The sequence below is a fragment of the Chlamydomonas reinhardtii genome, chromosome 16, assembly GCF_000002595.2.
Source record: "Chlamydomonas reinhardtii strain CC-503 cw92 mt+ chromosome 16, whole genome shotgun sequence".
Lineage (NCBI taxonomy): Eukaryota > Viridiplantae > Chlorophyta > Chlorophyceae > Chlamydomonadales > Chlamydomonadaceae > Chlamydomonas > Chlamydomonas reinhardtii.
The window spans coordinates 4,990,128-5,007,297 of NC_057019.1; the positions used below are offsets into that span (position 1 = coordinate 4,990,128).

At 60.8% G+C, this 17,170-nt stretch overlaps 5 protein-coding genes across 5 annotated transcripts; 1 reads left to right on the plus strand and 4 right to left on the minus strand.

The window, feature by feature from the left end:
* Positions 1 to 52: 52 nt before the first annotated feature.
* On the minus strand, positions 53 to 3,672 carry CHLRE_16g685050v5 (uncharacterized protein). The gene is made up of 5 exons (XM_001691879.2): positions 3,378 to 3,672; positions 2,751 to 3,161; positions 2,182 to 2,373; positions 1,788 to 1,922; positions 53 to 1,588 (listed from the first exon to the last, which is right to left on the minus strand). Exons 1-5 carry the CDS (start codon positions 3,441 to 3,443, stop codon positions 1,442 to 1,444), a joined length of 951 nt encoding a protein of 316 aa, XP_001691931.1. The 5' UTR covers positions 3,444 to 3,672; the 3' UTR covers positions 53 to 1,441.
* Positions 3,673 to 4,786: 1,114 nt separating this feature from the next.
* Positions 4,787 to 5,712, minus strand: CHLRE_16g685052v5 (uncharacterized protein). Its single transcript, XM_043071529.1, has one exon. The coding sequence runs from the start codon at positions 5,596 to 5,598 to the stop codon at positions 5,371 to 5,373; it is 228 nt and encodes a 75-aa protein (XP_042915945.1). The 5' UTR covers positions 5,599 to 5,712; the 3' UTR covers positions 4,787 to 5,370.
* A 521-nt stretch (positions 5,713 to 6,233) lies between these two features.
* On the minus strand, positions 6,234 to 9,072 carry CHLRE_16g685000v5 (uncharacterized protein). Its single transcript, XM_001691878.2, has 4 exons — positions 8,586 to 9,072; positions 8,236 to 8,454; positions 7,878 to 8,012; positions 6,234 to 7,697 (listed from the first exon to the last, which is right to left on the minus strand). Exons 1-4 carry the CDS (start codon positions 8,832 to 8,834, stop codon positions 7,572 to 7,574), a joined length of 729 nt encoding a protein of 242 aa, XP_001691930.1. The 5' UTR covers positions 8,835 to 9,072; the 3' UTR covers positions 6,234 to 7,571.
* A 975-nt stretch (positions 9,073 to 10,047) lies between these two features.
* Positions 10,048 to 12,252, minus strand: CHLRE_16g684950v5 (uncharacterized protein). Its single transcript, XM_001691877.2, has 2 exons — positions 11,960 to 12,252; positions 10,048 to 11,700 (listed from the first exon to the last, which is right to left on the minus strand). The coding sequence occupies exons 1-2, from the start codon at positions 11,993 to 11,995 to the stop codon at positions 11,338 to 11,340; spliced, it is 399 nt and encodes a 132-aa protein (XP_001691929.1). The 5' UTR covers positions 11,996 to 12,252; the 3' UTR covers positions 10,048 to 11,337.
* Positions 12,253 to 12,378: 126 nt separating this feature from the next.
* CHLRE_16g684900v5 (uncharacterized protein) lies at positions 12,379 to 17,168 on the plus strand. The gene is made up of 11 exons (XM_043071527.1): positions 12,379 to 12,490; positions 12,695 to 12,993; positions 13,222 to 13,259; positions 13,446 to 13,516; positions 13,765 to 14,005; positions 14,172 to 14,386; positions 14,511 to 14,795; positions 15,102 to 15,235; positions 15,579 to 15,716; positions 15,959 to 16,019; positions 16,284 to 17,168. Exons 1-11 carry the CDS (start codon positions 12,409 to 12,411, stop codon positions 16,739 to 16,741), a joined length of 2,022 nt encoding a protein of 673 aa, XP_042915946.1. The 5' UTR covers positions 12,379 to 12,408; the 3' UTR covers positions 16,742 to 17,168.
* The last annotated feature ends 2 nt before the right edge of the window (positions 17,169 to 17,170 follow it).

Genomic DNA, 17,170 nt, shown 5'->3' on the forward strand with positions numbered 1-17,170 from the left:
ATTCAGCATTACGGCAATCTGCGTCCATGTCACACCTGCGTCGTGTCGTAATCAGGCCTGGTAGTTACAGTGCCATCCACGGGTGCGACATGCCCGCATGGTGTTTTAGGGCCATCCGTGGCTCGCGCCAGCTCCTGCATCCCCCCCCAATGAAACCATGCGCTTTGTCCTTCCTCCGGTATTCTGGGGGATAACCGGCCACGGATGGTGTGTGCAGTAGTCCACTTTCCTTTGGAGGAAAACCACTTCCCTGCCCCCGTGCTTTCCTATGTCAACACCTCATAATCACTTCCCTACTCTGTGCACGCAAGCACGCATGCACGAACAGTTGGACACCACTCCGGTACGCACTTGCCGCAGTTGCATTGCTTCACAGGCATCTCATTCCTTCCTTCCCCGTGTCCCAGACCCAAAACGCAGCGTACGCCCAACGATCGACAGGATTCGCCGGGTTCGGGTTAACACGGCGTGTTTACCCCTGCAACTGCGCACGTGTATCTTGTGTCCGGGCGTCCTACCTCTGCACGCTGCAGACTTTAACGTGCAGCCGGCTCCGCACCATGCTGCAGCCGTTCACACGCTACGGATGCAGAAAACACACACAATACAAAAACTTGTCAGACACACTTGTTACGACGACCAGATACGAAACCAGTACCAAAAGCACTCCACGACGTGCGACCAGTCCGCCATCAGTGATTTATTGCTTCAAACCAAACCACATCCCCCTTTCCTTGCGCGGTTGCGCTTGTCCGCCTTCCCCCCAATTAGAGTTCAGTGCCCGGTCGGCCACGCCGCACCCGGCATTACGGCAAGCCAAGGGAGCCCCTGCACCAGCCCCCCTTTCCTGCAGTGCTGCTATCAGCATGCCCATGGTCTGATACAGCTATGGAAGCTGTTATAGCTATGCCACGAAGCAACGCACGTACTATGGTCTGCTCGGAGGCCACCAGGCAGCCACAGCAGCCACGTATCACTAGCCCCCCACCCCGTCTCATTAGTGCAACGCGCGTCTCGGCAAACTAACAAGGAAAGCCGCCGCCTCGCAGCCACGAGCGAACGCGTCCATATAGTCAGGCATAAGGCATGATAGACATGTAGTCCTGCATCCGACTGAAGAGCACACGTACTCGAAGGCGCGCAGATGCAACGCATCCCAGCATTTGGTACTGTGACCTGGTGGATTGCTCTGACCATGAGGCCGGCTTCAAAAGCTGCGCCCTGCCCTTGAGTCCGACTCCTCGCGCACCCACATTTCCCCCACTCGTAATCAGTGTTCCATTGCTCCCGCAAGGCAAGGCAATCCAGCGACAGTGCTTTCATTGCAAAATTAAATGCACCATTGTGCGCTTCCCACGGCGCAGCGTGACCCCAGCAGCCCCCAAGACGCAGCGCTGCGCCTGCGTGACGCACGGGGCAGCGCGGCATGGATGCCGTGCATTTATGCTGGCGCCTCAGGACGCACCCACGTCTTCTCGCCCGTCTTCTTATTGACATAGAAGGACAGCTTCGTGTTAACGTCGCGGATCTTCTCCCAGCCGGGCGGCGGCGGCTTCCACAGGCACGAGCTGAGCCCCTCCTTCAACGCCTGCACGCGAGCGGCAATGCATGCGTCACATCGTCAGGGACAGGTATGCATACGACGTTGAGCGCGGCATACAAAGGCCCAGCCCAGATCCCTCGCTGCTTCTCTCCAGCACCCAGTACTCGCCACGTGGGCGCACTGCTCGCCACCGTCTCAGCCCAGCCACAGCCCCGCAGTACACCGCACAGGCTCGCTCGCTCACCTCCTTGTCCAGCCCCCGCCCGATGAACACCACGTGGCTGAAGCGCGTCTCGTCCGGTTTCCACGGCTGCTCTGCCGGGCCGTAGCAGATTGCCTCGTGCGCCCCCTTGAACACGAATTTCGTGTCTCCATAGCCCTGTGCACGGAGTTAAAATGATGGCGAGGGTCAGTCGCGAGTCCCTAGCTTTGGCGGTTCCAGGCCTCTGTCTACCGCTGACGTCCCTTGCAGTGCATGCCGCACACACGACCATGCCAGGCGCAACAAAGCGCCCGGCATCATCCCGACACAGCGGCCCGCCTACTCCATGGCGCGTCCCCCGCCCAAGTCCCTGGCTCCATAACGCAGCAGCCCACGCTCTGTTCCACAGCCCAGTTGCCCCCCCCCATACACGCACCTGCATGTTGAGCACGCCTTTGCAGCACAGGATGTCGGTCTTCTTCTCCGCCATGAGGTCGCGCATGAACATGTTGAAGCGGTACTCGTCCAAGGCGCCTGAGGCGTGGATGTCCACCGCCTCCACGCCCGCGAGGTCCATGTTGCCGTTCGGCGCGAGCTTCTTCGCCACCCGCTGTGCGCCGCGGTCGCCCTGCAGGGGAGCCCAAGTGAAAGTTAGGCCGAGTATCGGTGGGTAGAGAATGCGGCGGTGGATGTTGACCTAGTGCCAGACACTGGCGCATGGCAGTGAAATGCATGGCTGTGCGCTGTTATGCCCGCCCCAGCAGGGGCGAACCGGCGGACCTGCTTGATCAGATCGCGCGCGCGCGAAAAGCCCCGCGCATGCAGGTCAGCCTGCCTCAGACCGCAATGTGGGTTCCCGTTGACAACGACCACAGCCCTCTCTAACAGCTATATTATCTCTTCGGCGCAGAACCCGGCCAGGATCCCTGGCTGGCTGGCTGGCTGGCTGCCCAGACCAACTCGCGGAACGCCAGGTGTCGTGCCTGCCGCGCTGCGCACACGCACCTCACACGACTGCCTCCGGGGTGGCGTGGAAGCGCCCTTCTCTATCGCTGCCTGCCTTGCGTCCTCCTCCCGTGCGTGTTTGCGCCCGGCCAACGACTCCGCGATTGACAAGTACACGCTGCGTGCTGCTTGGCCAGGGCAGGCGCCTGGGGCTGGCTGGTTCGGTTGCGGCTCCGCCTCGAGTTGCAACCGCGCCTGCGCTGCCGAGTGGTCCGCCGAGCGCTGCTCCTGTCCATCCCTGCTGCCTGCATCCCCATTCTGTTGGTCTCCGGCCGGCGCCTGCCGCGGCTGGTGCTCGCCGCTTGAGCGAGCCCCGCTGCGTGGCGAGGGCGGGTCAGAAAAGTCCGGCGAAGCCAGCTCCAGCGTGCCCATTGCTGTATTCAGCTCCTGACGCATTGACTCAGTGACATTCTGCAACACGAAAGAGGCGGCGCGCCCGCGCGGTGAGAGGAGCACAAAATGCAACCACACAGCAGACATCCTCCTACACAAAATCCCGGGTTGTCTGCTGTAATTCTAAAAGCCCAAGCAGCGCGCTTCCACACATTCCAATTGCTGGAGCGCGTTGCAGCTGGGGCGCAAAGCTCGCTCCTCCATGCCTCTCCGGCGCAATTCTGCCGCGCTCACCGTCGCCATAGCCGCTCGCCCAGCAGTCCTGGCGCCCCGGGAATGCATCTCCATGACCTCGCTCATTTCCGGGCAAGAGCGCGGCCAACGGAGCCCCAAAACTAATTGCGCAAGTGTGCCCAACAGAAGAGCGTGTCCACCGGTCTGGTTCTGTGCGGATATGTAATTAAACGTTGGGAAGGAGAAACTCAACCAGTTGCCGCGGTGGACCACAACTGGGACGCAAAAATGCGCTGTATGAGGGTTATGTTGGTGGCGTTAAAGACACCTCCCAGTAAGAACAACTTTATTTGTGTTTATTACAGCCTTATAATAAAGCATTGGTCCAAGTCTGCAAAACAGCAGGCCTCCACAAACCACCATCGGCTGCGGAGGGTCGGGCACGGAACGATCCGCGTCAGGCGCCCGCGTACTGCAAGGGATGCATGGGCGCATGCAAAAGTTGAAACTCTCTGGCATGTATCTACATATCGACAAGCCTGTGGTGTACGGGGGCGTATCATGTATCGGCCACGGTAAGGTGCCACGGCGTGTTCAGCCTTACTCAGCCTGCCGCGTGACACCGGACTCCCTCCCGGCCTCAGTGCGGGCGCGGATAACCGGTTGAGTGGCTCGCAGCCGCCGCCGCCAGGCCGGAACTCGCTTTTGCCGCCCTGCAAACGTGCGGGGCTGCACAACCGTTACCGCTCGGCAGGGCTTGCATACTCCAGGACTAGGCCGGCGCCGCTGGCCTAACCACGTTCTCGCCCACGGCACCTAATTCTTAGCGTTCGGGAGGGGGCTCTGCCCCCCAAACCTCTCCTAAAGGCTTGTTGGCGAGATTAGGGGACCGTACGCAGCCCAAGGCGGCGAGAACGCACCCCCGGAAATGCCCAATCCTTCTCGCCCGACCAAGTGGCGTGTCATTGAAATGCGTAGATGCGAATGCGAATGCGAATGCGAATGCGAGTGCAGGCGGCAGCGGAGGTTGTCGTCGCTTGCAACCAGTGGAAGCGGTCAGCAGAACGCACTGAGAGCAGACATGTTACCGTGTGTAGAGGTCGGAAACTACCGCCGGTCTTCGGGGGCAACCGGGCAAGGCCCCCAGACCCCCCAAATCCAACACGCGCGCCTGTCACGCAACCTAGGGGGAGCGGCAAGCAACGGACCCTAATGCAGAGGGCCTGAAAGATTGGGCATTTCCGGGGGGGGGCATTCTCGCCGCGTGGGGCTTGAATACGGCCCATGGTTCGCGCCAGCTACCCCTTGGCGTTGAGGGAGGGGGGTTGTAGATACCAGCCCAAGGGGGGGTTGTGAATACCACTCCTAACTAAAGCAAACCAAGGAGCACAGGCAGAGGCAGGGGCGGGGCATAGTGGAGCCCCTGAATGCCGTCGGGTCCTTCTCGCCAGCCGGCGGCAGCGGCTGCGGTATACCCCTGGAAGATGCAAGCCCTGCTCTAAGCGCTATACTGCGCTATGCAGCGTGCATGTTGTAGCGGCCCGCACACACCCCAGTGCTCGAGGACGTTAGTACCAAATTGTACCGCACTATAGAGGCGCAACGGGCTTGGAGGGTCGCTGCCTCTCTGGCCGCATACGGCGAGCATGAAGCGCTCCTGACCGGTAACGGCCTTGCACGCCTCCGGCGTGCTTCATTACCCCGTCCAAAAGCCTACCGCTAGTGGTGTGAACCCGTCCCGACCCGATCAGACCTGACCCGACGCCCCTTCCCCACAGCCAGCCCAAAACGACGTATCTTCAGTGCTCGTATCTTGTAGATGCCCTCAGGCACCCGGCATCGTGCCCGGCATCTACACATGCGTAGATGACCTTGACCGCGGCATCTACACTTATGCCCCCAAGCCCCCCAAACCGTCTACGCTTCCCCCATTTTTGCGCCAAACCGGCCAAAAACGTCTGCACCTGCGTAGATGCGCGGCACCCAAACCCAAAAATTTTCTCCGCCTTCGGCAGATTTCTACAGTGCAGATGGAAGATAAGCACTGCGTATCTTACCTTAACAGTCCGCCGGCAGGGGCGGCGGCTCCAGAGTCGCTGCTGCCATGGCTGGCGGTACGTAGCTGCGCCAGTCGCCAGAAGTCCATCGACAGGGGCGGCAGCTCCAAGAGTCGCTTCCGCGTGATCCAGATCCCCAGCCCACGGGCGCCACCTGCCCGCTCAGGGGGCTGCCCGCCAGCTGCGCCTCCAACATACAGCGATGGTGCCGTTATGCCGTACATCTGCCAGTTGCCGCGGTGGACCACAACTGGGACGCAAAAATGCGCTGTATGAGGGTTATGTTGGTGGCGTTAAAGACACCTCCCAGTAAGAACAACTTTATTTGTGTTTATTACAGCCTTATAATAAAGCATTGGTCCAAGACTGCAAAACAGCAGGCCTCCACATACCACCATCGGCTGCGGAGGGTCGGGCACGGAACGATCCGCGTCAGGCGCCCGCGTACTGCAAGGGATGCATGGGCGCATGCAAAAGTTGAAACTCTCTGGCATGTATCTATATCGACAAGCCTGTGGTGTACGGGGGCGTATCATGTATCGGCCACGGTAAGGTGCCACGGCGTGTTCAGCCTTACTCAGCCTGCCGCGTGACACCGGACTCCCTCAGGCCTCAGTGCGGGCGCGGATAACCGGTTGAGTGGCTCGCAGCCGCCGCCGCCAGGTCGGAACTCGCTTTTGCCGCCCTGCAAACGTGCGGGGCTGCACAACCGCTACCGCTCGCGCTGCTGAGATCACGGCGCCCGGCGGCACCGAACTGCTCTCGTGCTTAGGTAAAGGCGCCTCGCAACCCTTGAGGGGGCCCGTGGTGCCAGGAGGCGATCCGCTTGAGCTCCACAGCAGATACGACCTTGTACAACCCACAGAGCAAGTTACAAACTGCATGTTCAAGGCCACAACTCATGAGCGTCAAGAATCACAGCGCCCGCCGCATGTGTTGCTGCATGCATGGCCCGAATCCTTCTCCACCACCACCGCATTGTCTGCACTGACCGTAGCTAGGAACGTGACACCGGTAGGCTGGATTCACGACCGGCTGCCGGGCAGTCGGAGTCTCAACGGGCTTTCGGGTGACTTGCTGCTGCCATACTTGGGGGGTCGCCTCTATCCTCTGTAGTGCCCTGTTGCGGAAATGGGCTATGTCATCTACTAGGCAGTCCTTTTACTGTAAGAACAACGCAGCACATCATCCTCTCGACTCCTCCACCTTGCATGTGTCTGCCCTCGGTAGCCTGCAGGGGAGAGCAGTCCGCAACTAACCCCATGACAGCACCGGGACCTGACTTTCGTCGGTGATTGACACAGCTGGCCTCCTTTTTACAGCCGTCCCACTATGCCGTGCAGCGAAAGGAGCTCGCGACGGCGTCTTGCATTCGCATTCACTAGCAAGCACTTCGTTAAAGCCCGTCTCACCACCAAACTGCATAACTGACCGCCAGGGTCATGTATGTACACGGTACATGCACTTGCCGTGTATCTCACTTGCCGTGCTGCTGGCTGTATGCTTCGTATTGAGCCCGCTGCACCTGCACATCAGCGCGTCTGCCGCCCTCACAGGTACCCATCATATCACGTAACGACTTTTAGGTACATTAGGAGTGAACAATACTGCCTACCCGTCATCCTGTTTGGTACTGGAGTGCAGTGTCCTGCCTGTCTGTCAGACCGCCCACGCAAGCTATAAACATACATTGTCTCGGGGTTGTTATTACCTTCTATCGCACACCCGAAAGCACCATCATCGTAGCGTAATGCCGCATGTGCCCGCAGCCGTCCAGCGCACGGCACGCAACTTGTTCGTGGTGGAGAAACACACAAGAGCAAACGCAACAAACCGGCACACCATGCACGAGCCAACACACGCAACATGCTGTGCGCTGCTTGCGTCATGTGCCACAAACCAGCAGGACGGCACATGCGGACGCGTACATGTTGAGCATGAATCAATGAGTTATCTTGAATTATTAATGCTGAGAAGAATCAGGAAGGGCTAATTGCTTTAAAACCTAGCAGTATAGCTCCAAACCATGCCAACAAGCCAGGGCACGGCAATCGGCAATCTTTCATGTGCGTCACAGTCTGCGGATGAAGTTGCAATGATCAACGAAACAGCCCATGTATGGTCTGCACACAACCAGCCCAGCCACAGCCAAATAGAAGCATTCAGCGACCGAGAGTGGAACCGAGTGCTCCACAGCTCAGCAAGTAGCGCCCCATGCCTGCGCCTGCTGAGGTACACACGCTATGCAGCCAGGCCACAGCGGCAGCGGCACCGCCGGGGGTGCAGGTGCATGCACACAAGTGCTGAAGCCTGCCGTCAGCTCCTGCAGCACGCAATAAAAGAAGGGACGGGTATACAGTTGTAAGAGCCGATGCTTTTCGATATGCCGCAACAGAGGTGTACATACTTGGCCATATCAGTCACGGCGTGTTGCAACCTCCTGAGTGACCAAACTGCCGCACGTGGCTGCCCCTGGCCCCTTCCAGCAGCCTCGCTTGCTCACCTCCCTGTCCAGCCCTCGCCCAATGAAGACCATTTGGTTGATGCGCTGCTCCAGAGGCTGCCACTCCTGCTCCGCCGGACCGTACCCTAGGCCTTCCCGAGAACCGCGGACGACGAACTTCGTGTTGCCGCAACCCTGCACACACATGACAACAACGCACGCAGACTTAGCAGGGTTGGTCACGCAAAACGGTAACATGCAGGTTTGAAGTAACTCTCTGCGCACTACGACTGGCTACTGCTGTGCGGGCCGGCCCCTCGCTGCTGAGTGGCATCCAAAAGCTCGTGCCTTGCGCCCGTACTACCCGTACACAAAATAAGGGCCACGGCAATACAGCCCAACGTGCCGGCCAGCGCACCTGCACGCACAGCACGCCCTTGAAGCCCACAATGTCGGACTTCTTCTCCGCCATGAGGTCGTTCATGAACATGTTGAAGCGGTACTCGTCTAGCGCGCCCTCCGCGGTCACCGTCACGGCGCTGACGCCCCCAGCGGGCGTGTTACTAAAGCCGACGCCTTGCGGCGATGCCGTGGACGTTGAAGCGTGCTGCTCCGTGCGAGAGTTTACTCCCAAGTCCTGCGAAGTGAACGCACCCGGAAATGCCTGAGTCACATCAGAAGGCAATGTGTCGGAGCAAACCCTCCTACGCTGGTTGGATGCCTAAGACACAGCAACAAACAAGTATCGCATAATTGCATCAGCCACACCTGCTTGCCGTCGCTGTGGTGGTGGCGTAGGAGGCCTGCAGGAGCGCGGCCAGTTCCCACGCTGTCCACGAGCACCACCGCTCGTTGAAACTGGCCTTCTAGGCCATTTAGAGCTGCTGATTGACATGGTGACATACGCCGCAGGTCGTCGCAGGCTGCGGGCTCCGCGCGACGCATTTGCGCCCCTCGCGCTGGGTTGATGTCGAATGAGGAGAATGATGTAGCGGCAGGCATTCGAGCAGCAATCATTCCTGAAGCCTAGCGTCGCTGAATGTGGGGTCTCTCGCGTGGCGGTGGTGAACAGCAGGAAACTAGGAACTAGGAAAAACGGAAGAAGCAGCGCTAGAAAAGCAGAGGATGCAATATAACAGAATCGCTGAGTAGCCTCCTGCAGAGTCGCCCGCGAACTTCTTATAGGAATTCCATCAGAGGGTTAAGACCTGTAACTGCTCCAATTCGAGGCCCCAACGCGAATGGCCCGCAACGCTACACCTGAGGTAAATAATGGCATAACGCTTCTTCAAAAGTTGCTGAGCGGGCGTAAAGTTCGTGCCGCGGAATTCCGACGCCGAGACTCCCTCAACCGCCAGTAGTCAATTCCATCAACGCACTACGAGCTGCCACAGGTACCGTCACCGCATATCTCCAAGTTGAAACGAATCGTTCGGCAAGAGTTACAAGGGCGAGGGGCACCGAGCTCCGCGTCCGTGACGGAGGATCCTTCTAACCGCTCCGACCGAAACGAAACGCAAACGTGGCACCTCTCTGTCGCGCGCTGCACCCTCTTCTACATCTGCATCTAGCGGCACATTTGACTTAACATTGTCGTCGGCACCTTGGTCACCCTGGCGCGCCTTCGCACTGCTCTGATGACTTTCTGGGCTGAGCCCGCCCGAGCATCGACTCCCGCCCCCCTTTTTCAAGGTTCAGGGGGGGCAGGGGCGAAGCCCCCATCACCCTGTCCGTTTAGTCCGTATAAGTATTTAGTAGGGCCTATTGGTCGCAAGTAGGCGGCGGTTCAAAGTTAGCAGGAGCGGGAAGCGACTTCGTGAATATGGAGCCACCCTAGGTGAAAAAGTGCTGGACCAGGGGCACCGCTGGTAGCGGAGGGGGCGGGAAAGGCCATGTGGAGGAGGAGAGCGCAGCGCCGCCCAAGAAGCGGCGCAAGCGCGCAGGCTGAGGAGCTGGCAGGTGTCTAGGTAGCGGTCCGCGGTGGGGCTGGCAGGGCATGTGCAGCGGCATGACGAGTAGTGTGGCTGTTGACAACAGACAACTGTGCTGCGTCTGGCTACGGTTGGCTCTGCTGTGGCATCACGATTGCTAGGCACCTGGTTTGGCTATGTGCCTGTGGAAATCGACCCCGGCTATGTCCGGGCGATGAGGTTGTTCGGCCTCAGACTGTGGAGCCCCTTGTCCCGTGACCGGGGAACACTTGTCCACAACTCAGACACAGAAACGAGACTCTGGAGACAACCTTGCAGTAAGACCTGACGAGGGCACCCCTACAAAAGAGCGCAAGCCATCACCAAGCCATGGCCATCACCGAGCCGCGTGCTGCTCAGTCGCCTGCGCAGCCACCGTGGCCTGCGCGTGCAGCTCTGTCGCCAGAGTTGACACGCCACGTCAACGCCAAAAGACCATAGGTGGTCTCTTATTATTGACGTGCTTAAAACGCAACACGCACAAGCGAACATCTCTATAGCGACAATCACTCTTCAGTCTGACCTTGAGGTTGCCCTAGCGTGCGGTTTGCGCTTCTCTTCCATTCTCTCAACTGCTCCGACCCACATGTCCTCGCCGCTACATGTCCGCGGCCTTTCATCTCCTCCACATTCACAATTACGGCTCATTTGTCTCCATCGTAACACATACTGCGGTGGCTTTGTTTGAGATTTGGCTCCCACTGCCCGCTGCGCCATATGGGTTGCTGCACGCGCAACCATTAGGGCTATGTGGCGAACACTTGCTCGCCCTTCTTCGCCGCCATCACGCCACCGTGAGCCACTAGCCATGTCCGCTCAATGCATAGCCCTCAGGCGGTTCCACATGGCACGGCCCCATCTACGTAAACCAGCGGCCATACCTGAGCCCTACACCCGGAATCCGTCGCAACACGCTCCCATCTTCCGCCTGTGCTCATATGCGGCCGCCACTCCAGCCGCCCTTCACCGCCTGCCCCAGCCGCACCTCCCGCAGGTAGCCGTACCCGTCGTACTCCCGCTCTATCTGCGACACACTGCCCTCCCGCCACGACCACGACATACCCAGGCACAGTGAGGCACCGTACATCGCGCCACTTGATTGAACTTGCTGCTGGCAATTGTCAATCAAGTCCATGGTAGCAACACGCCATGGACCTCGCGGCGGCAATACCATCACGCCCTGAAAGTCCAACTTCGTTGCGCACTGCTGCAGCGCTTCCAAGCAGACGTCCTGCATTGTACGATGCAGTGCGGCGCGATAACGTGCAGGCCTTTCTACTAACCATCCCCGAGACCTAGCCACCGCACCTCATGCTTAGCGATTGCCTGCAACCGGCTCCTGTGGCGGCGCTGTACTCAAGCGGCCAATGCCATCATGTGTTTGACTGCCCCACTACTACTGACGTTCTAGCGACGGTGCCGTGCGGACGGCTGCGGCGTTGCGCCTGTACTGCAGCTCGTCTAAACAAACCCAAGCCGCCTTAGCTCAGGTGACACACCCATGTAGTCATGCAAGCAAACAAAGCTGACTTCCTGATGGGCGCGTCTCATCACTTGTCACCTACACTGCCTTGCAGCGCCGCCCGCGCAGCGGGCGGCAGCAGCGAGCCCGCGGCCCCTTGCCGCCCGCCGCCCACCCGCAGCGCGCGCGCCTGCTCCTGCAGCGCCCGTGCCTCCATGTCCCACCCTAGCGCCGCCCGCGTCTCTTCTAGCTTCTTCTTCATCCACTGCATCCGCGAGAAGTTGAGTGGCTTGTAAAGCCGCACCGGCACCTCCGGCTGGTTTGCTTCTGCCAGCTTCAGGATAGACATATTCTTCATTGTCAGCGCAAGGTTCTTTGTGCGGTTGCGCCGCTGCGCGGGCGACAGCGGGCGCAGGCCGCTGGGCGGGTTCCAGGATCTCCCACCAGTTGTCTAGCGGTTGCAAAAAGAAGGGGAAAGGGGGGAAATAAGAGTGTGAACTATTCGGGGGCGTGTGGGTTCACATGATGGCAGTCGGTGCGCTGCGTCGGCGCACCGTATCCCTATGTCCATCACGGGAGCCCTTCTACCCGCCTACCCCTCATGTGCTGCACAAAACGTCTGACAGTGTCTCCAGCGCGCAGGCAGCCAGAACCCAGCAACAGTCCCAGCGCCAAAGCCCCCCGCCGGTACTGGCAGTCCGGGCACGCACCTTGAAGACAACCATGACGCAGCGCGAGAAGAACATCGCACCTCACCGCTTCCGCTAAGCTCCTTAAAAACACCTCCTTACACGCCAAGCGACAGGTGCTTCCCCGAGGGCGTCGCCAGTATTCACAGGAAACAGAAGCGACACGATGCAGCGCTGATGGCTCCGCACGCCACAATCAAGGAGGTGTATTGACGACAGGTGCCTTGACAATACGCAAGATACGCTATGACCTCAAGTAAAGTCACAGAAAGCAAGGTAGGGCAGTGTCCACCGGCTTAACCTCTGGTGTATGCTATCCGGTAAAGGGTTGTGCGATTAAAGTGAAGATGTTTAGATCGCAGGCCCTGGCACACTGTCGCGGGTGCATGGGTGCATTTTCTCCATGTTGCATTGTTTGCACGCCACCCAATTCCCTTGTTTGTCAATATATACCACTGTGTATGAGGAAAATGTTGTTAGGAGGTTCAGACAGGCTGCTTGCGCCACGCCCGTCGCGCGGAGCCCGAGGTGGTCGGCGAGCGCAGCGGCAAGGTACGCTTGTGGGTGTGCACTGACATGCGAAACACTTATTCGAGCTTACGTATGCACGCCTGGGGAGCTCGCGAGTTGGTGGGGCGTCTGGCGTGCGGCCGCAGCGGTGGCGTCCGGGTATGCCACGGCGGACGCGCCGCGCGTTGGTCAGCCCGCACTCAACGCCTTCCGCGGCCCGCTATCCAACATGTACGTGTCTCACAGTGCTTGCTGCGAAGAAGGACTCATCTCCATGGTCCACGGGGGGCCCGAAGCGGGGCGCCGGCGGGGGCGGAGCCGGGGGCGGCGGCGGCAGCGGAAGCAGCGGGGGCAGCGGCAAGGGTAGCAAGGGCAGCAGCACTGGCGGCAGCAGCAGTCCTTGGAAGGACACGCCGTCACCACGCCAGGGCCTGCCTAGCAAGCCAGCTAAGGCCGGCAGCGGCGGCGCAGGCAGCCGGCTGGGCTCGCGCCTGGCGCCTCCGCCAGAGGTGACCATCACAGACCCCGTGGAGGTGACGCTGCTGGTGCGTCGGCGCCGGTCGGGGCGTGTGGCGTGGGGTGCGTGGTCTTGTGTGCGATGCTGCGTTAGATACATCGTTCTGCTCATCCTAAGAGTCATAGCGGGAGCTGAAGGGCCGAGGACGCGGCAGCCGGAGCCACATGGGACCGGGCTTGCGGATGCAGGGGCATGGGGGGCTGCAGTACCGGTACTTCAATCGCCTGTCGCCTGCCTGACCTGGTACTGACCGCAGGATGAGCTCACGCCCAGCGAGAGGGCTGCTGAGCCAAAGTAGGTTACTGGATAGGGTGTGCGTACTGTGGGCATGGCGCTGGGACGCGGGACTCCAGGAGTGTCAGGGAGCGTGGGGGCAGCCAAACTAGGCCGTGGTGACGGACACGCCGTCAAATTGTCAAACTCTTCCGTCTGAGTTCATGCCGTTATCATTGGTACTGTCATCATCCTGTCGCCTTGCAGGTGGGACACGTTCTGTAGCCACATGAACGGCGAGTGGGTGGGCCAGTACGCGGCATACACGCCCTGGGAAGGTGCGTGCGTCAGGCTGCGGAGCCAGCGACCGGGGTCGGTTCGGCCGGGGGTCAGGTCGCGGGTCACGTCGGGGAGGTGCCAGGGAGAGACCCAAGGCAAGGCGCTCCGGTGCTGTCAACCGGCAGACTGCGACACGGCAGCGCAGGGCTGCGGACTGTAGGGCCCAGTAGACGTCTTCTCATACCGTCGGGTTGCGTTTGTGCCGCGCTACAACGCATTGCACCCTTGACACACATCCGCGCCGTAGGCAAGCCGGAGCCGGCCTGGCTGGACGAGCGGGGCAAGTACATCAATGTGGTTTACACACGCGCGCTGGAGCACCGCTTCAAGTACACGCCGCAACAGCCGCAGCAGCAGCTGCAGCAGGAGGAGGGGCAGCGGCAGCAGGGCGAGGCGGCGGCGGGGCAGCAGGGCGACGCGGAGGTGGACGTGGAGTCGGAGGCGGCAGCTGTGGCGCCCATGGATGTGCTGCTGCGCAAGCTGGGCAGGTGGGGTCGCGAATGAGTTTTGTGGCTCACTGGGGCGGGGCGCGGATGGGGACTGGGACACGCACCGAGACCGGGACCGCCTTACTTAACAACTGCAACCCTCCCCCTGATTGCCTACGGTCTACCAGTATTCAACTACTCATACATGTAACCCCTGCATCCGCAGGTGTACCAAGATGGCGGCCCTCGCGGACCTGCGGCTGCCGCCTGAGGCCGCGGGGCTGGGCGCCGCCGGCCTGGCCTCCAGCTCCGGCTCGGACAGCGAGGCCGCGGCGGCAGCTGCCGCGGAGGCTGACCTAGATGTGGAGGCGCTGGCGTTCAACAGCGATGGCATTGTGGTGTTTGACGGCGGAAACTACTCGGCCGGGCCTGAGTACATTGGTGGGTAGGGGCGGGGGCCGGGGAGGGCTGGTTGTGCGAGGGCGGCGGTTCGGGTTGGGGTTGTGCCACACACCGGGCTGGGCAGTGTGGGGTCTGGCTCACAAATGTGGCCTGGCGCCTACAGGCCAGCAACAAGTCAAGTACGTGAACGACGAAGCGCTGGAGGGGCTGGAGGACGACGAGGAGGACGACGAGGAGGAGGAGAAGGCGCACAGCGAGCGGGCGGGCAGCGGCGTCGCTGCCAGCACCTCGGCATCGGCAGCGAGTGGCGGCGACAGGGCAGCGGGCGGCAAGGGCTCCAAGGCCGTCAAGGCCGCCGCCGCGAAAGCGGCTGATGATGACGGCATGGACGACTACCTAGATGAGCTGTTTGGCCCGGACGAGGACGCGGAGGACGAGGAGGATGAAGGTGGGAAGGCGGGTGCGCTGGGTAGCGCAATGCGTTCCTCAGGAATGAGCGCATGCAGCTATGCAGTATGCCGCGCGTTGCCTTCCTGATTAAACGTCCGGACGCTTGCGCATGCCTGCAATCCTTCCCCGCGCCATTACCTTCCATGCCTCGGGTCTACTCCCTCTGCATCCTTTCCTCGCCCTCTCATCCCTCCTCCCCCGGTGCCCCCTGGCCCCTCCTCGTCCCTGCCACCCCCACCCCACCCCCACTGTACCTGCCTACGACTTCACTTCTTAATTAATCATGAATGTAACCCCCACCCAGACGGCTCCTCGGTGCTGCCCACCACGACGAGTGTGTTCGAGCAGTGCCTGGTGGACTGGGGCAACCGCACACGCATGCGCGTCAAGATGACGCTGCGCATCGGGCAGATGGAGAACGGGGAGGTGGACGTGGAGGTGGGTGGGCGCGAGACGCGGACTGACTGTGCGGCGTGCGGCATGGGTCGAGGCTGGAGCGGGGAGCAGCTGTGGAAGACATGCACCTGGCCATATGGCTGTGACACTTCCAGTATACACACAGGCAATCCCATAACACACACACGCTTACACACATGGTGTTGATGGTGCCGTGAGAATACGGATCGTAACCAATCCTGAACGCAGCACCGCACTGCATGGCACTGCATGGCATAAACTGCCATACACTGGCATACACCGGCGTGCATGGTCACACTCTTCAATCCCTGGCCCCCTGCCTCATCACGTGCCATGTGCTCCCCACGTGGCCCCCGGCCTGCAGGTCCTCCGCATCCTGCTGTTCCACGAGCAGTGGCTAGGCCCCGCCAGCGCGGAGCGCCTGTCCGCGCCGCTGGCCGACATAAAGCTGCTGCAGCGGCCCTGCACCGACCTGCCGCGCATGCGGCCCGAGCAGATGCAGGTGTGTTCGAGAGCACAAGAGAAAAAAGCACGTAGGACAGTGTATGTGTATGTGTTTGTTGGTGCTTGTGCATTTGGCGCGACAGGGGCCAAGCCCTCCGTCTTTGTGTGGGACGCGGGAGCGGGACTTAGGCGCCAAGTAATGTACAAGCCACGCCTCTGAACGCGATGACCCACGCCCTCACCTCCATCACCTGTACCACCGCAACCACGTGCGCAACCATTGTCGTCCCCTCCTGGCAGGGCGCCTGGAATGTGTTCACGGTCTCCGCCACCGGCATTGACGAGGCAGACCCCTTCACAGGTGAGCGTTCGAGCATGTGCGCTGCTGTGCACGCAAATGCGTGTGGACTGGCATCCTTTGCGGCTCGGGCGGACGCCAGCCGCGATGGCCCAGAACTCCTCTCAGTCCCTTGTCTTGTGCCGGCACCAGACACGGCCGCACGGGTTGTCTTCGCCCCCGCCCCCGCCTTCCTTGCGCCCTCTGCTGGCGACGGCCTCCCTCTCTCTCTGCTTCTCCTTTTTAAACATGCCCCCTCCTCCCCCTCAACGATCCTCCCTACTCCAGGCGAGGAGCGGGTGGTTTGGGTGTACAGCAGCACAGAGGAGCAGCAGCTGTGGGACGCGTCGGCGCAGCCGCCGGGCGGCGACGAGGGTGGCTGCTACTGGCTGCCCGGTGGCGTGGTGGTTAGCCTGCGCATGGTGGACAACTACGTCCCCGCCGACTCGGCTGAGGCACAAGGCGACGGCTCCTCATCCTCGGAGGACGAGAGCGCTTCCGGAGGCGTGGGCAGCAGGCAGGAGCGGAAGGGGCAGGAGCACGCGGTCAGCAACGGGAATGGGAATGGGAGCGGCAAGGCCGCGGGGGCGCGCGATTATCCGCGCGGGTTGTGCCTGGGCATGTTGTGGTCGTGGCGGGAGGGCAGTGTGTCGCAGGTGGAGCGGGAGTACGACGGGTACGGCTACCTGCGGGAGGTGCGGCTGGGGCAGGCGGTCAAGGGCGGCTGGAGTGGCGGCCGCATGTGAGCAGGGGGAGGGAGAGGGCGGAAGGTGTTGGGTGGCAGTACGACGGCGTGTGCGTACGTCAAAGCGGTGGATTGCGGATGTGGGGTTCAGGTATGATTGCGGGTTGGAGAGGACCCACCGTTTGGAGCCTGCTTGTCTGGCTGGGAGTTGCGGAAAGCGGCTTTGACTGGCGTTGCAACGAGTTCATCAGGGTGCCGTGGCAGCAACAATAATGATCTGGTGAACCTGACTTTAAAACGCTGCGAGCCCTTGAATGTACTGTTGTGTTGCGTTGGCCTTGGCTAGTTTGTTTTGAAGCAGCACCTGATGATGAACCACTCTGCTACTTATGATGGGTATGGTCGTGGCAGGGTCTTGGCGCCATTGTTGCGGGACTCACTAGTGATGGATCTTGCACGTTACACGGCTCTGAGAATCTGACCCGTGACC

Excerpts from the sequence above, each read along its gene's own strand:
- CHLRE_16g685050v5 (XM_001691879.2), bottom strand. The coding sequence starts at position 3,443 with ATGAGCGAGGTCATGGAGATGCATTCCCGGGGCGCCAGGACTGCTGGG. Across the intron at positions 3,162-3,377 it reads GGCGAGCGGCTATGGCGACG|AATGTCACTGAGTCAATGCG; the intron begins GTGAGCGCGGCA and ends TTCGTGTTGCAG. Across the intron at positions 2,374-2,750 it reads CCCGGAGGCAGTCGTGTGAG|GGCGACCGCGGCGCACAGCG; the intron begins GTGCGTGTGCGC and ends GCTCCCCTGCAG.
- CHLRE_16g685052v5 (XM_043071529.1), bottom strand. The coding sequence starts at position 5,598 with ATGTACGGCATAACGGCACCATCGCTGTATGTTGGAGGCGCAGCTGGC.
- CHLRE_16g685000v5 (XM_001691878.2), bottom strand. The coding sequence starts at position 8,834 with ATGATTGCTGCTCGAATGCCTGCCGCTACATCATTCTCCTCATTCGAC. Across the intron at positions 8,455-8,585 it reads ACCACAGCGACGGCAAGCAG|GACTTGGGAGTAAACTCTCG; the intron begins GTGTGGCTGATG and ends TTCACTTCGCAG. Across the intron at positions 8,013-8,235 it reads AGGGCGTGCTGTGCGTGCAG|GGTTGCGGCAACACGAAGTT; the intron begins GTGCGCTGGCCG and ends ATGTGTGTGCAG.
- CHLRE_16g684950v5 (XM_001691877.2), bottom strand. The coding sequence starts at position 11,995 with ATGTTCTTCTCGCGCTGCGTCATGGTTGTCTTCAAG. Across the intron at positions 11,701-11,959 it reads GCGTCATGGTTGTCTTCAAG|ACAACTGGTGGGAGATCCTG; the intron begins GTGCGTGCCCGG and ends TGCAACCGCTAG.
- CHLRE_16g684900v5 (XM_043071527.1), top strand. The coding sequence starts at position 12,409 with ATGTTGTTAGGAGGTTCAGACAGGCTGCTTGCGCCACGCCCGTCGCGC. Across the intron at positions 14,796-15,101 it reads GGAGGACGAGGAGGATGAAG|ACGGCTCCTCGGTGCTGCCC; the intron begins GTGGGAAGGCGG and ends ACCCCCACCCAG. Across the intron at positions 15,717-15,958 it reads TGCGGCCCGAGCAGATGCAG|GGCGCCTGGAATGTGTTCAC; the intron begins GTGTGTTCGAGA and ends CCCTCCTGGCAG.